Source organism: Battus philenor, unplaced genomic scaffold (genome assembly GCF_028537555.1).
Source record: "Battus philenor isolate CCGP_79_NKW_IND1 unplaced genomic scaffold, ilBatPhil1.0.hap1 SCAF_29, whole genome shotgun sequence".
NCBI classification, from domain to species: Eukaryota; Metazoa; Arthropoda; class Insecta; order Lepidoptera; family Papilionidae; genus Battus; species Battus philenor.
Window position 1 is genome coordinate 3,844,354 of NW_027181692.1, and position 20,145 is coordinate 3,864,498.

At 45.9% G+C, this 20,145-nt stretch overlaps 1 protein-coding gene across 2 annotated transcripts in view; it reads left to right on the top strand.

Annotated features, from left to right (window-relative positions):
• Positions 1–14,657, top strand: part of LOC137926253 (uncharacterized) — a 137,841-nt gene extending 123,184 nt beyond the window's left edge. For both annotated transcript variants that reach the window (XM_068769840.1, XM_068769839.1), the window contains exon 17: positions 9,982–14,657. In XM_068769840.1, the coding sequence (XP_068625941.1) occupies positions 9,982–10,136 (155 nt within the window). In that variant the 3' untranslated portion in view covers positions 10,137–14,657. The remainder of the gene's footprint in view (positions 1–9,981) is intronic.
• Positions 14,658–20,145: the final 5,488 nt, after the last annotated feature.

Sequence of the window (20,145 nt, forward strand, 5' to 3'; positions counted from 1 at the left end):
TTACCAGCACAACAGACACATACCAGCACAACAGACACATACCAGCACGACAGACACATACCAGCACAACAGACACATACCAGCACAACATACACATACCAGCACGACAGACACATACCAGCACAACAGACACTTACCAGCACAACAGACACATACCAGCACAACAGACACATACCAGCACAACAGACACATACCAGCACAACAGACACATACCAGCACGACAGACACATACCAGCACAACAGACACATACCAGCACAACATACACATACCAGCACAACAGACACATACCAGCACAACAGACACTTACCAGCACAACAGACACATACCAGCACAACATACACATACCAGCACAACAGACACATACCAGCACAACATACACATACCAGCACAACATACACATACCAGCACAACATACACATACCAGCACAACAGACACATACCAGCACAACAGACACATACCAGCACAACATACACATACCAGCACAACATACACATACCAGCACAACAGACACATACCAGCACAACAGACACTTACCAGCACAACAGACACATACCAGTACAACAGACACATACCAGCGCAACAGACACATACCTGCACAACAGACACATACCAGCACAACAGACACATACCAGCACAACAGACACATACCAGCACAACAGACACATACCAGCACAACAGACACATACCAGCACAACAGACACATACCAGCACAACAGACACTTACCAGCACAACAGACACATACCAGTACAACAGACACATACCAGCGCAACAGACACATACCAGCACAACAAACACGCACAAGCACAACAGACACATACCAGCACAACAGACACTTACCAGCACAACAGACACATACCAGCACAACAGACACATACCAGCACAACAGACACATACCAGCACGACAGACACATACCAGCACAACATACACATACCAGCACAACAGACACATACCAGCATAACAGACACTTACCAGCACAACAGACACATACCAGCACAACAGACACATACCAGCACGACAGACACATACCAGCACAACAGACACATACCAGCACAACAGACACATACCAGCACAACAGACACATACCAGCACAACAGACACACACCAGCACAACATATACATACCAGCACGACAGACACATACCAGCACAACAGACACTTACCAGCACAACAGACACATACCAGCACAACAGACACATACCAGCACAACAGACACATACCAGCACAACAGACACATACCAGCACGACAGACACATACCAGCACAACAGACACATACCAGCACAACATACACATACCAGCACAACATACACATACCAGCACAACAGACACATACCAGCACAACAGACACATACCAGCACGACAGACACATACCAGCACAACAGACACATACCAGCACGACAGACACATACCAGCACAACAGACACATACCAGCACAACATACACATACCAGCACAACAGACACATACCAGCATAACAGACACTTACCAGCACAACAGACACATACCAGCACAACAGACACATACCAGCACAACAGACACACACCAGCACAACATATACATACCAGCACGACAGACACATACCAGCACAACAGACACTTACCAGCACAACAGACACATACCAGCACAACAGACACATACCAGCACAACAGACACATACCAGCACAACAGACACATACCAGCACGACAGACACATACCAGCACAACAGACACATACCAGCACAACATACACATACCAGCACAACAGACACATACCAGCACAACAGACACTTACCAGCACAACAGACACATACCAGCACAACATACACATACCAGCACAACAGACACATACCAGCACAACATACACATACCAGCACAACATACACATACCAGCACAACAGACACATACCAGCACAACAGACACTTACCAGCACAACAGACACATACCAGTACAACAGACACATACCAGCGCAACAGACACATACCTGCACAACAGACACATACCAGCACAACAGACACATACCAGCACAACAGACACATACCAGCACAACAGACACTTACCAGCACAACAGACACATACCAGTACAACAGACACATACCAGCGCAACAGACACATACCAGCACAACATACACATACCAGCACAACATACACATACCAGCACAACAGACACATACCAGCACAACAGACACACACCAGCACAACATATACATACCAGCACGACAGACACATACCAGCACAACAGACACTTACCAGCACAACAGACACATACCAGCACAACAGACACATACCAGCACAACAGACACATACCAGCACAACAGACACATACCAGCACGACAGACACATACCAGCACAACAGACACATACCAGCACAACATACACATACCAGCACAACATACACATACCAGCACAACAGACACATACCAGCACAACAGACACATACCAGCACGACAGACACATACCAGCACAACAGACACATACCAGCACAACAGACACATACCAGCACAACAGACACATACCAGCACGACAGACACATACCAGCACAACAGACACATACCAGCACAACATACACATACCAGCACAACAGACACATACCAGCATAACAGACACTTACCAGCACAACAGACACATACCAGCACAACAGACACATACCAGCACAACAGACACACACCAGCACAACATATACATACCAGCACGACAGACACATACCAGCACAACAGACACTTACCAGCACAACAGACACATACCAGCACAACAGACACATACCAGCACAACAGACACATACCAGCACAACAGACACATACCAGCACGACAGACACATACCAGCACAACAGACACATACCAGCACAACAGACACATACCAGCACAACAGACACATACCAGCACAACAGACACTTACCAGCACAACAGACACATACCAGCACAACATACACATACCAGCACAACAGACACATACCAGCACAACATACACATACCAGCACAACATACACATACCAGCACAACAGACACATACCAGCACAACAGACACTTACCAGCACAACAGACACATACCAGTACAACAGACACATACCAGCGCAACAGACACATACCTGCACAACAGACACATACCAGCACAACAGACACATACCAGCACAACAGACACATACCAGCACAACAGACACTTACCAGCACAACAGACACATACCAGTACAACAGACACATACCAGCGCAACAGACACATACCAGCACAACAAACACGCACAAGCACAACAGACACATACCAGCACAACAGACACTTACCAGCACAACAGACACATACCAGCACAACAGACACATACCAGCACAACAGACACATACCAGCACAACAGACACATACCAGCACGACAGACACATACCAGCACAACATACACATACCAGCACGACAGACACATACCAGCACAACAGACACTTACCAGCACAACAGACACATACCAGCACAACATACACATACCAGCACAACAGACACATACCAGCACAACATACACATACCAGCACAACATACACATACCAGCACAACAGACACATACCAGCACAACAGACACTTACCAGCACAACAGACATACCAGTACAACAGACACATACCAGCGCAACAGACACATACCTGCACAACAGACACATACCAGCACAACAGACACATACCAGCACAACAGACACATACCAGCACGACAGACACATACCAGCACAACAGACACATACCAGCACAACATACACATACCAGCACAACAGACACATACCAGCACAACATACACATACCAGCACAACAGACACATACCAGCACAACAGACACATACCAGCACGACAGACACATACCAGCACAACAGACACATACCAGCACAACAGACACATACCAGCACAACAGACACTTACCAGCACAACAGACACATACCAGCACAACATACACATACCAGCACAACAGACACATACCAGCACAACATACACATACCAGCACAACATACACATACCAGCACAACAGACACATACCAGCACAACAGACACTTACCAGCACAACAGACACATACCAGTACAACAGACACATACCAGCGCAACAGACACATACCTGCACAACAGACACATACCAGCACAACAGACACATACCAGCACAACAGACACATACCAGCACAACAGACACTTACCAGCACAACAGACACATACCAGTACAACAGACACATACCAGCGCAACAGACACATACCAGCACAACATACACATACCAGCACAACATACACATACCAGCACAACAGACACATACCAGCACAACAGACACACACCAGCACAACATATACATACCAGCACGACAGACACATACCAGCACAACAGACACTTACCAGCACAACAGACACATACCAGCACAACAGACACATACCAGCACAACAGACACATACCAGCACAACAGACACATACCAGCACGACAGACACATACCAGCACAACAGACACATACCAGCACAACATACACATACCAGCACAACATACACATACCAGCACAACAGACACATACCAGCACAACAGACACATACCAGCACGACAGACACATACCAGCACAACAGACACATACCAGCACAACAGACACATACCAGCACAACAGACACATACCAGCACGACAGACACATACCAGCACAACAGACACATACCAGCACAACATACACATACCAGCACAACAGACACATACCAGCATAACAGACACTTACCAGCACAACAGACACATACCAGCACAACAGACACATACCAGCACAACAGACACACACCAGCACAACATATACATACCAGCACGACAGACACATACCAGCACAACAGACACTTACCAGCACAACAGACACATACCAGCACAACAGACACATACCAGCACAACAGACACATACCAGCACAACAGACACATACCAGCACGACAGACACATACCAGCACAACAGACACATACCAGCACAACAGACACATACCAGCACAACAGACACATACCAGCACAACAGACACTTACCAGCACAACAGACACATACCAGCACAACATACACATACCAGCACAACAGACACATACCAGCACAACATACACATACCAGCACAACATACACATACCAGCACAACAGACACATACCAGCACAACAGACACTTACCAGCACAACAGACACATACCAGTACAACAGACACATACCAGCGCAACAGACACATACCTGCACAACAGACACATACCAGCACAACAGACACATACCAGCACAACAGACACATACCAGCACAACAGACACTTACCAGCACAACAGACACATACCAGTACAACAGACACATACCAGCGCAACAGACACATACCAGCACAACAAACACGCACAAGCACAACAGACACATACCAGCACAACAGACACTTACCAGCACAACAGACACATACCAGCACAACAGACACATACCAGCACAACAGACACATACCAGCACAACAGACACATACCAGCACGACAGACACATACCAGCACAACATACACATACCAGCACGACAGACACATACCAGCACAACAGACACTTACCAGCACAACAGACACATACCAGCACAACATACACATACCAGCACAACAGACACATACCAGCACAACATACACATACCAGCACAACATACACATACCAGCACAACAGACACATACCAGCACAACAGACACTTACCAGCACAACAGACATACCAGTACAACAGACACATACCAGCGCAACAGACACATACCTGCACAACAGACACATACCAGCACAACAGACACATACCAGCACAACAGACACATACCAGCACGACAGACACATACCAGCACAACAGACACATACCAGCACAACATACACATACCAGCACAACAGACACATACCAGCACAACATACACATACCAGCACAACAGACACATACCAGCACAACAGACACATACCAGCACGACAGACACATACCAGCACAACAGACACATACCAGCACAACATATACATACCAGCACGACAGACACATACCAGCACAACAGACACTTACCAGCACAACAGACACATACCAGCACAACAGATACTTACCAGCACAACAGACACTTACCAGCACAACAGACACATACCAGCACAACAGACACATACCAGCACAACAGACACATACCAGCACAACAGACACTTACCAGCACAACAGACACATACCAGCACAACAGACACATACCAGCACAACAGACACATATCAGCACAACATACACATACCAGCACAACATACACATACCAGCACAACAGACACATACCAGCACAACAGACACTTACCAGCACAACAGACACATACCAGTACAACAGACACATACCAGCGCAACAGACACATACCTGCACAACAGACACATACCAGCACAACAGACACATACCAGCACAACAGACACATACCAGCACAACAGACACATACCAGCACGACAGACACATACCAGCACAACAGACACATACCAGCACAACATACACATACCAGCACAACATACATATACCAGCACAACAGACACATACCAGCACAACAGACACATACCAGCACGACAGACACATACCAGCACAACAGACACATACCAGCACAACATATACATACCAGCACGACAGACACATACCAGCACAACAGACACTTACCAGCACAACAGACACATACCAGCACAACATACACACACCAGCACAACAGACACATACCAGCACAACATACACATACCAGCACAACATACACATACCAGCACAACAGACACATACCAGCACAACAGACACTTACCAGCACAACAGACACATACCAGTACAACAGACACATACCAGCGCAACAGACACATACCTGCACAACAGACACATACCAGCACAACAGACACATACCAGCACAACAGACACATACCAGCACAACAGACACTTACCAGCACAACAGACACATACCAGTACAACAGACACATACCAGCGCAACAGACACATACCAGCACAACAAACACGCACAAGCACAACAGACACATACCAGCACAACAGACACTTACCAGCACAACAGACACATACCAGCACAACAGACACATACGAGCACAACAGACACATACCAGCACAACAGACACATACCAGCACGACAGACACATACCAGCACAACATACACATACCAGCACAACAGACACATACCAGCACAACATATACATACCAGCACGACAGACACATACCAGCACAACAGACACTTACCAGCACAACAGACACATACCAGCACAACATACACACACCAGCACAACAGACACATACCAGCACAACATACACATACCAGCACAACATACACATACCAGCACAACAGACACATACCAGCACAACAGACACTTACCAGCACAACAGACACATACCAGTACAACAGACACATACCAGCGCAACAGACACATACCAGCGCAACAGACACATACCTGCACAACAGACACATACCAGCATAACAGACACATACCAGCACAACAGACACATACCAGCACAACAGACACTTACCAGCACAACAGACACATACCAGTACAACAGACACATACCAGCGCAACAGACACATACCTGCACAACAGACACATACCAGCACAACAGACACATACCAGCACAACAGACACATACCAGCACAACAGACACTTACCAGCACAACAGACACATACCAGTACAACAGACACATACCAGCGCAACAGACACATACCAGCACAACAAACACGCACAAGCACAACAGACACATACCAGCACAACAGACACTTACCAGCACAACAGACACATACCAGCACAACAGACACATACTAGCACAACAGACACATACCAGCACAACAGACACATACCAGCACGACAGACACATACCAGCACAACATACACATACCAGCACAACAGACACATACCAGCACAACATATACATACCAGCACGACAGACACATACCAGCACAACAGACACTTACCAGCACAACAGACACATACCAGCACAACATACACATACCAGCACAACAGACACATACCAGCACAACATACACATACCAGCACAACATACACATACCAGCACAACAGACACATACCAGCACAACAGACACATACCAGCACAACAGACACATACCAGCACAACAGACACATACCAGCACAACAGACACATACCAGCACAACAGACACATACCAGCACAACAGACACTTACCAGCACAACAGACACATACCAGTACAACAGACACATACCAGCGCAACAGACACATACCAGCACAACAGACACATACCAGCACAACAGACACTTACCAGCACAACAGACACATACCAGTACAACAGACACATACCAGCGCAACAGACACATACCTGCACAACAGACACATACCAGCACAACAGACACATACCAGCACAACAGACACATACCAGCACAACAGACACTTACCAGCACAACAGACACATACCAGTACAACAGACACATACCAGCGCAACAGACACATACCAGCACAACAAACACGCACAAGCACAACAGACACATACCAGCACAACAGACACTTACCAGCACAACAGACACATACCAGCACAACAGACACATACCAGCACAACAGACACATACCAGCACAACAGACACATACCAGCACGACAGACACATACCAGCACAACATACACATACCAGCACGACAGACACATACCAGCACAACAGACACTTACCAGCACAACAGACACATACCAGCACAACATACACATACCAGCACAACAGACACATACCAGCACAACATACACATACCAGCACAACATACACATACCAGCACAACAGACACATACCAGCACAACAGACACTTACCAGCACAACAGACATACCAGTACAACAGACACATACCAGCGCAACAGACACATACCTGCACAACAGACACATACCAGCACAACAGACACATACCAGTACAACAGACACATACCAGCGCAACAGACACATACCTGCACAACAGACACATACCAGCACAACAGACACATACCAGCACAACAGACACATACCAGCACAACAGACACATACCAGCACAACAGACACTTACCAGCACAACAGACACATACCAGTACAACAGACACATACCAGCGCAACAGACACATACCAGCACAACAAACACGCACAAGCACAACAGACACATACCAGCACAACAGACACTTACCAGCACAACAGACACATACCAGCACAACAGACACATACCAGCACAACAGACACATACCAGCACGACAGACACATACCAGCACAACATACACATACCAGCACAACAGACACATACCAGCATAACAGACACTTACCAGCACAACAGACACATACCAGCACAACAGACACATACCAGCACGACAGACACATACCAGCACAACAGACACATACCAGCACAACATACACATACCAGCACAACAGACACATACCAGCACAACAGACACATACCAGCACGACAGACACATACCAGCACAACAGACACATACCAGCACAACAGACACATACCAGCACAACAGACACATACCAGCACGACAGACACATACCAGCACAACAGACACATACCAGCACAACATACACATACCAGCACAACAGACACATACCAGCATAACAGACACTTACCAGCACAACAGACACATACCAGCACAACAGACACATACCAGCACAACAGACACATACCAGCACAACATATACATACCAGCACGACAGACACATACCAGCACAACAGACACTTACCAGCACAACAGACACATACCAGCACAACAGACACATACCAGCACAACAGACACATACCAGCACAACAGACACATACCAGCACAACAGACACATACCAGCACAACAGACACATACCAGCACAACAGACACATACCAGCACAACAGACACATACCAGCACAACATACACATACCAGCACAACAGACACATACCAGCACAACAGACACGCACAAGCACTAACATATACGGACAAACGTATGCGCTCTCTCAGAGAGAATGTTTGGGTCCCAGTTGTAGCTACAACGTAATATACACATACATAAATAGAGATAGCTTTTGTTACCGGATGTTAAAATTAGCGTAAGGCAGTATTAAACATTTTGGTCAACAGGCGGCAAGTGGCCGACGATCCGCGTGGCGTCGCTGGAGTCCCTGCGCGAGGCGTCGGGCTCCGCCCCCAGCCCGGCTCCCTCCCCGTCCGCGCTCATGCGCACGCGACCCGACCTCACCATCGTGGCCGCGCGACGCCGCGACGACGACGCGTGATCACCATCACCGCCGGCTATCACCACGCTACCACCGCTCCCTCGCGACAATCTAAACGCAAAGTAAATTGGTAATTTTACCTTGTTTCACCGACTCTTGTAATAGGGTAATTTATTACATTATCACCGTAGAGACATGACTCTACCTACCCCGTATCTTTAGTAACCTTTAACTTAACTAAATGTAAACAAGATGGTAATGTCGAACTTAGTGAAACATCATTATTTATCTATTATTATTATTTCGTAATTGTTGTCAAGCCAGATCATTTTTATTTGATAATAAGTGATCCTGTGTCGGGCCGGTTCATTGCTTTATATATCATCGCCAAAGAAAAAATTTATATACTTACATCCTACCCGACAACATATAACTAAGCTAAGATATGAAACCTTTATCTCATGAATGTATAGCTATATTTTGTATATATTTGATCTTAAAATAAAATCGTCGACGTCCACTGTAAAACGTAGTTATTATGGTATAGACCATAGATTTGCAGTTGAAACTCTAATAAGGACGTCCACATCAGAATCATAAGACCCTGGCCATTTGTTCCGTGCAATACGTGGTCTGTCCACTTTAACAATTAGCAATTTCCACTTGCTAATTGCTGGGCTCCGGATCTCCTCATTCCTGAATCCTGATAGCCCTCTCCGTGTTGAACGATTGCCAATGAGGCCTGAAATGAGAAATCTGGTTCCAGTGTGGTAAAGACACTGGTAACATAAAATATTTAGTGGCCATCGATGATCATGTCAACGGCCCGTTGCAAGGGAAATGCTTTCTCCAAACATGCCTCGATTACTGGGCTTACCTTGACCCGTATGATCAGTCGGTCCAACTAGTGGGAGACAGAAGGGCCTGCCCACTGCAATTCTTCGAGCTACGTCGCTGACTTTTATATTCGGTGGTCACAATTTGGTGACATAAATTCTTTAGTTCTATTCATACATTAATTTTGACATTATGATCTTGTTAACATATAGTTAAGCACTTACCTCTATACAGTATAGAGTATTATATTGTAATATAACATTTTGTGATCGAGCGGTAGGCGAGTGTGGGCTAGAGTGATACGGCAGAGCCCGGTGAAGCTAAATCCCTCGACTGTCGGCTTAACCAGCTGATAGTTAACTCCTATTGTACATATTGTGTAACAGACCAAAATATTTGCGTGCCCACAACGGGCACAACTAGCAATGTATATCGATTATATATTTTTACTTGTAGATCTAAAAAAAAACAATCATGTCACACGACTGATGTATATGTGCGTGTAATAAAAAAAAATACTTTACACATGTAAATGAATATATAAATGTAATATATCCAATTCCATTTATTTCTATAAAGAGGATATTTTAGTATAATCAGATTATATGAAATAGACAACTAAATGTTATAATTTAAATGAACTTGTAATGATACGAATAGTTTGTATTCATATATATTAATTTTTAATATAATTTTTATTGTATTAAATGATCACATGAATACAAGAGCCGTCGCTTAGTTAAGTTTTAGCTTAAATGAAAAGTAGTTTATATGAAATGAGATATATTTATATTTTCAACTGTTCCTCCGGCCGTTTGGCGGTGTTTGTTAATTTTTTTTTACATTTTATAGTTTTTTTTTTTTCGTAAATCGTCAAAGGAGTCTCTCAAGTAATCCAATGTCAGTGTATCAGATCGTAGTTATAAACAAATCGACAGAGACTCTTGTTAAGTTTATATTGTGTCGATGTTTTAAGTTAATTTAAGTATTAATTTTCTCTCATCTATTCCGTTAGTTTTGTGTTTTTCAACCTATAGTATGCAACCTCCTTGGGCAACAGATGTCATGATTCTATTTAAAAAAAATTGTGACAATTATTCAAGAGTAACCTTTTATTTATAAGACATTTAAATAAATAAAACTGTTTTAAATTTTTAATTTATAATTTTCTATGGCCCAAAGATATTGCGTATTTAAGTCTGAAAAACACTGTTATATGATTATAAGTAGTCCTATCATCTGTTTACAAAAGACAAATTAGTAGAAATATTATTCCCAGGGCATATTGATTGTTGATAATTTATTAGCTGGTTATTGGGACTTTAAGGCTGCGTTTCAGAGATAGATGAGGAAGTGTTTGTTAAGAGACCATAGAAACATTTCTGGTGTTGTTTGACGTTTCTATAATAGAAACAGCAAAGTCGATCGAGGTTTTTGTTCATAAATTACTAAAGGATTTCTATGTAAAGGTCAATCTTCAGATGATGTTTGAGCATGTGAGCTGAAAGATTTAGGCCTTTCTAGAACGAATATCAGGTCATTTCTGAAACAATGAACTACCAACCTACCAATACTGCCTGTTTTGGTAATATACCAATATTTAGGTTTAGTAGTTCATTTAAAATTTTTGATTAGGTAGAGAAAGGGGTACCCTCTCCCTATATACAATGGATCCGAAATTCGCACGGTTAGTCCATAGAGTGCTGAGAAGTTGCGTTTCACCTTCAATAACTGACGCCTGTCAAAATCTCTACGAGTTAAACATCATAACCGCCCATCGGTTCTGTATTGGGATCATACGATGAAAAATTTAATATATATCTTTTTTTAAAAAATTTCTAGGGCTCACGAGATTTTGTATTATGTCGTATCTATAGAAAACATTGTCAAGTACATAAAAACAGTTTTATATTTATGTTTTTTGACGCATCCTAGTTCTACAGTGCTACCGGAACCTCTTTACCGCGCTTTAGGTATGCGTACAGCGAGACTTGAGTGGTTAGCGCTCTTCTTTTCTCTGCCCCCACCTCGCCGCTGTTGACGCGGTACAGCGGTTACGGTAGCACGCATATATCTTGTGAAACTGCAGCTTTAAAGAATTCTTTAAGTGTCGATACGAAGATTTGTTCAGATCGACAACACCGTTTTGTTTCGTTTAATATAAAGGTTCATTTAAATATATGAAAAATGATTATCAACGTCCCTCCCACAGCCCACCCCTCGTGTCTTACGCGTATTTATATGAATTAATATATTTATTATACATAGCCATTAGCCTGTCCAACATCAATTGGATGTCTCGTACCAAATTGTCAATGTAATATAATTTATTATTTTTATACGTTAATTGTTATCGACTCATAGGTTAATTATTAGTTTATTTATTAAGCGCAACGGCGACGGAACCGCGGCGCGCTCGGGGAGAACAGCACGCCAACACGCAGTATGTTCACGTTATACACGGCATATTCCTCGTTCAACTTACTTGCGTCTTGAGAATTTAAAAGTGCAATTTGATAGAAATCTGAATGAGATTCATTAAGCTACAAGGGCACCAAATGCACTCTGACCTAAGAAGAGCCTACAACAAATTAAAATGACAAATACAATGCTTGGACAAATACACTCTTAAAACTTACTAACTAAAATTTTTAATGGAATCAGGCGTTACCTCGCGGAAGTCCATCCTAAGTAAGAAAAGGACCAATATTTAGCCACTTCCGCACATGCAGTGGTAGTCGTGCAACAAAGTGTACCGCCCGCCAGCCCGCTGATAAATGCGACAATGTTGAGTAATTTGGTGGTGGCGGTTGTGTGATTCGCATTGTTTGCCGCATACGCATTTCATTGCACGACTACCACTGCATGTGCGGAAGTGGCTAAATATTGGTCCTTTTCTTACTAACTAAAATTTCGTTAAATAAACTTCTTAAATTTATTGCATGATTTATAATGAGAAAAAATACTTGAAATAATTTGTATTTTAATATAAGAACATAAACGAATCTTTAATATTAATGCTATGTGTTTGTGCTGCCATCTTGACCTACAAGGTTAGACGATCTTGTTGAAGATTTAGACTGCCCAACTATATGTTATATATAAAAATTGTAATTACTGACTCATAAATAAGTTTATTCGTTCAAATAAATTTATTTTTTAATAAATAATCAAATATAATATATTTAGTGGTTTATAAATGATAATTATTTCTGTTTTACTCGCTATTAATTTGTAAGGCAGGCTGTCCCATAAAGTATCTTTGATGTTTTTTGGAAGCAATTGATGGACTTACTGTACAAATGTTGCGCGAGTTGGAAATGCATTTGTAATTATTTATTAATAATTTAAAATGTTTTACGTTTCTCATCCCCGAGGCTCGCCATCTGATTCCGTCTGAATATGAAAGCTCGGTGTAACCTTCTCAAAGCGAATGTTCCGAGTTAAAAGCGTGGAGCGGTTGACATCTTACTACGCAATTTGTATACATTATTCGTTTTTATTCTAGCTGTTACTTGTTATTATTTACACCGGACACTTTGTAGAGTTTTATATTGATATGTATGAAATGATTTATGATTTACAATTAAATATATTCACGTTTTTGTAATTTATATATTAACATTTGCAAATGTTCATGTTGATGCGCCGTGTGTGCGATTGCAAATCGTCTATAGTTTTGTGTCGGACGACGAGACCGCTCTGCCAGGACTACGCGACTACAATACATACTGTTAGGTAAATAAAGATAAACAAAGTTTAATAAATTGTGTTTTTATTGATTTCCTCCTCCTCCTCCTCCTCCTCCTCCTCCACTACCATCTGGCTTAGGTGAGTGGCTACGTTCAAGATCACGTTTTTTGAAGGTAGCACTCACAGTCATTGGGTACCGCTCCATATTGCAATGGTTGGCTATGGCAGGTTATTCCCCGCGTAAGATTCGGCGTTGAACTGCTACGGTTTTATTATTATTATCCAGTTAGGATACGGAATACCCAATTTTGATAGAAACTACAATCAGATTAAACTCTACTAATAACAGAATCTGTTAACTAACTTTAAATGGCCAGGAGAATCCAAAGGCAACCTAATCTAAGAACTCGTCACAAAGTCGGGAGGTTTGTTTTTGTGATCCATCTCACAATATGTTTAGTAGAACAATTCATTTCACAAGCTTTATTATAATCACTTAAAAATACGTTTTACTACATGATTATTGAAAAATTACATGTGAGTACATTGTGTTAGATTGTTACATGAGTTTTAAAAAAAAAATTCTACTTTCTATCTGAACTTGAACATATTGATAGCATGGCAAGGCTGTTAACTAACAAAACTTTATCCTTTACTTTAAACTATTTGCGCGTACTGGCGCGGTGCGCTAGAACTCAGTGCGTTGCCGATGTCCCCGCTGCCGCTCTCCGTTGCTTCTATCGATGCTCTCCTTCCTTCTGTTGGCTTTTTTCCGATGGACCCTCTTGCTTGGATATGTTGAGTAACTTTGTACATAACTTGTTTGGGTGGCCTTTCTGGACTTTTTTCGAGGCGTATTTTGATCGCTTTGGGTATCAGTGCCTCTTGGTACAGTAATTCGAGACGTGGCCAACGATTTTTTATAGCCGGGTTCTTTTCTGGTACGTATTTAGTAAAGGGTGGTGTACGGTGTCTTGGAAATATGCCCTTGACGCTTCTCCGATGTACTCAGTTATTGTCGGGAGGTTTAGGTCAATGTTCCGCTCCGGTTGCTTTTCGAGTGAAACGTTACTGGATCACTTTCAGGTGATTCAATATGTCCTTAACAACGCGGGCGAAAGTGATGCTCGCGTAAGGCATACCTGGCCAAACAGAAGGATTTTGTGTGTCAGCGATTTAGTGTGCTGGACGCATTATCTACCCATATCGAACGCGGCCTTGTTCCTTCTTAAAGTAGAATGAAAAACTGAGTTGGGCACCAAGGCATATAACCGATTTCTTCCAAGTAAGGGAATTCCAACTGGAAAATATTAAGAAAACCAGTTGGAACCTTACTTCGCGAATAATAGCGAACATCCGGGGCCTACAAAGGGTCCGAGGACCGCGAAGGTTGCAGCCGGGAGCCGGGAGAGCCCTGGACTTAGTATAAGTAAGGTAGCCGCCGAGTATTACACGAAATTACAGACAGTTTTAAAATAAAAAAGTGGTGGGTAGACATTAAAAGTTGTCGAGGACCCTGCGCACACTGCAGGGTGCCATTTGCAGGGCCCCCTAAAAGGGCGGACAACTTAAAAAAGTCAAAAAGAACCTTGCCCACCACAAAAGGTTAAATTCCTGCAATAAAGTAAAATAAGTTTGGCATTATTATTAGGAATAAAAATACTCGGCGGCTGTCACCGGGATTGAGGTCCTTTTGACCTATCCCATAGCTTTAAGATTAGTTTTATAAGACAATAGTTGCTGTTTATAACAAAGCATCTCAATAAAGATAAGCGGACGGTAGACAGGAAATAAGATAAAACCGAGCCAAATTCGCGTCGCCGCGGCCGTAGCAAAACATCTGGCGCGCACCTGAACGCCGCGGAGAGGGACGGAAGCACCGGGCGGCGCAACCGTCTCCCTCGCACGCGCACGCGTTGCCGTGCGCTGTTGCCAATTAATATTACAGCGAGTTTTGGATCTTTGTTATAAACAGCAACGGCAAACAGCAATAGAATAGTGGCCCTATTGCCTTAGATTAAGAGCCATATTGCACTAGAATTAAGTTGACTAATTTATATTTTATTTAAAAATTGACATATTCTATTTTACATTTTAAAATATTTAGAAATAGACCAAGTATACAATACTTGAGAATAATTACAATAGACAAATATATTGACCAAGTATATAATACTTGTATACACTTTTATATTATAACATCGTATAACGAAATCAAATTTAAATTCCAGACGAGTACCCCTACTATGTACCGGACCCCCACAAAAACCACCGACGCGGGCGAGGTGAGCCAGGCAGGCGCCAGCAAGGCGTGCAGGGTGAGCACCTCGCCCATTAGAAGCGTCCGGAGGAGTGTGGGGGAGTGGGAAGGGCAGGTAAAGAAGCCCAGGACCTCTCCGCGTAGTGTCGTACCGGCCGTCAAAACAAGGACGCGTGCGATGCCGAAGGCCGTGGAGCCGATACCTGCTCCCGCGGTGGCCGGACAATCCCCGAAAGGGGACAAACCGGCGTCCGCGGACCGAGTGAAGGAGGCGCAAGCGTGCCTAACAAAGGCAAAGTTACATCTGGGCAGCTCGCGCAACCTGAAGACGGAGATTAAAGAGCAGGTACTACACGTTATAAACCGGCTCTACGAGCTCTTTAAGGAGGCGGAGCTCGCAAATAGGGAGCGAACCCGGGACCCAACAAAGGGTCCAGTAGAGGAACCGGCGAGTGTGGCGAAGCGGGTGGAAGTAGAAGCGAAGAATCCACCCGCAAACCCCCCGCCGGTGAGTCATTGCGAGCTCCTCAAAAAACTAGACAGCCACGCGAGACTCCTTGAAGCCAATACCAAGGAATTGGAGGGCTTGAGGGAGTCTCTCGTGGCTGTAAAAATACAAAAAATACAAGAAAAAGCGAAGCCTCCCGGCACGTACGCGAGCGTGGCGGCCGGCCCGGCAAAAAGGCCGCCACCGGGGTGCGAACCTAAGCACTCGGTGGCAGTCTCGTCGGGGACCGACACGGGCGAGCAGGTCCTGGGAAAAATACGGAAAGCCCTAAACGCCACCCAGACCGGCATAAGGGTCGACCGGATCCGCAGGGTGCGGGACGGTCGGGTCATCCTGGGCTGCGACTCAGAGGTCGAGCTGGAGAGGGTGCGTGAGGGGCTGAGGAGGACAGGTAAGGACCTGAACCTTGCAGAGGTTAAAAACAAGGACCCACTGGTGCTGCTTAGAGACGTAATGGCCTACAATACTAACGAAGAAATAATAAAGGCCATTAAGACCCAAAACAAACACCTGCTAGTCGACGTCTCTGAGGAGGATCAGAGGGCGGAGGTAAGGTTTAGGAGGAGGGCGCGAAATGTGCAGACGATCCATGTGGTCATGCGCGTGTCGCCTGCGCTCTGGGGACGACTGACAGCTGCGGGCTATATGCACGTGGACCTCCAGCGAGTGCGGGTGCAGGACCACTCCCCGCTAGTCCAGTGCACTCGGTGCCTGGGTTACGGCCACACCAAACGGCATTGCGCGGAGAGCGAAGACCGCTGCAGCCATTGTGGTGGCCGGCACCTACGCGTCGAGTGTCCGGATCGGCAAGCTTGCCGGAACTGCCGACAAGCTAAGGCAGACCGGTGGGACCACGGCGCATTCGACGAAGACTGTCCTGTGCGGAGAAAGTGGGACACCATTGCACGGGCGTCCGTAGCGTATTGCTAAGGGCACCCAGGTGACTCACCGCACTCTCCGCGCAGGGCACCACCAGTACCGCGTGGCGCAGCTAAACCTGCAAAGGTCCAAGCTCGCTACTGCCGAGCTGATATGCGAAGCGCCGAAGAGAGGCTGGGCGTTCGCATTGGTCCAGGAGCCGTATATCGGCGCTATTGGCGAGATGAGGCACTACCCAGGGACAAGGGTGGTACAATGTGTCGCGCGAGGCAACGGGGAGGTTGTCAAGGCGGCCATTGTGCTATTCGACGACACCATCGATATCACTCAATGTCCCCAACTCACGTCTGGCAACGTTGCCGTGGCCAGGCTGAGGACTGGGGCTTGGGAGATAGGGGTGGTGTCCGTCTACCTGGAGCCTAATACGCCCGTCGGACCATACCTGGACCGGATCGGCTCGGCCGTGGAGGGCTTGGGGACTGCCAACGTGGTGCTGGGTGGCGACGTCAATGCGCATAACACCTGGTGGGGTAGCCGGTCCACGGACCGAAGGGGAGTGGAGATCGCAGCCGCCCTCGACCAACTGGGGGTGCACGTGATGAACCAGGGGTCTGAGCCGACGTTTGATACGTATCGGGGCGGTAAGCACTACTCCAGTCGCGTCGACATTACTGCTTGCTCGACCACCCTGCTCGACCGAGCGGTGGGCTGGAGCCTCGTGGACGACATATCCTCGTCGGATCACAGGGCAATTGTGTTCAATCTGAAGCTTGACAGGTCCCGAGGCACGGACGTCAAGCGGACCACACGGCAGTACACTACCCGTAGAGCAGACTGGGGCGAGTTCCATCGAACTGTCGCCCGGCTGCTATCGGATCGCTGCCTGACGTCTGCCGAGGTGAATCAAATCACCGAGGAGGGGGCGTTGGACAGCATGGTCGGTCGGTACGTGGAAACCGTGAGGGACGCTTGCGAGTTGGTCCTGCCGAAGGCCTCCAAGCGGAAGAGGACGGAATTGCCCTGGTGGTCCGAACAGCTCTCTCTCCTCAAGGCGGATGTCTTGAGGAAGAAGAGAAGGATCAGGGCCACGAGGCCGGCTCGTAAGGAGCTGGTCTGGCGCGAGTACTGCGACGCGAAGGAGGCATACCGCCTCGAGGCGAGGCGCGCTCAGACCCATAGCTGGAAGCGTTTCTGCGAGAGGCAGGATCGCGAGACCATGTGGGACGGGATCCACCGTGTGATGCGTCGCACGGAGGTGAGGCGAGAGGACGTCCCCCTCGTCCAGTCAGGTAAAGTGCTGGACGCAGCGGGATCAGCCAGGTTGTTGGCGGAGGTTTTCTTCCCGGAGGATGACCCCGGGAAGGACAATGCGGACCACAGAACTGTAAGAGCTAAGGCCGATGAAGTCAATTCGGGGGACCATGACGGAACATGCGATCCCCCGTTTACGATGGAGGAGCTCCGATGGTCCGTATCGACCTTCAATGCCAAGAAGGCACCTGGCTCTGACGGACTCACCGCGGACATCTGCCGAGCGGCCGTCGCCGTGGACCCCGCTCTGTACCTCGCGCTCTCCAACCGGTGTCTCGCGCTTTCCCACTTCCCCACGAGATGAAAGGAGGCAGTGGTCGTAGCGTTGCGGAAGCCGGACAAGGAGGACTACACGCACCCGAAATCCTACAGGCCCATCGGACTCCTGCCGATTCTCGGCAAGGTCCTAGAGAAAATGATGGTCCGTAGGATCCGGTGGTACACTGCGCCGTATGTCAGCAGCCACCAATACGGCTTTATGCCGCAGAGGTGTACCGAGGACTCCCTGTATGTCCTGATCCAGCATCTGCGAACTCGGTTGAAGGAGAAGGAGATCGCAGTGCTGGTATCATTGGACATAG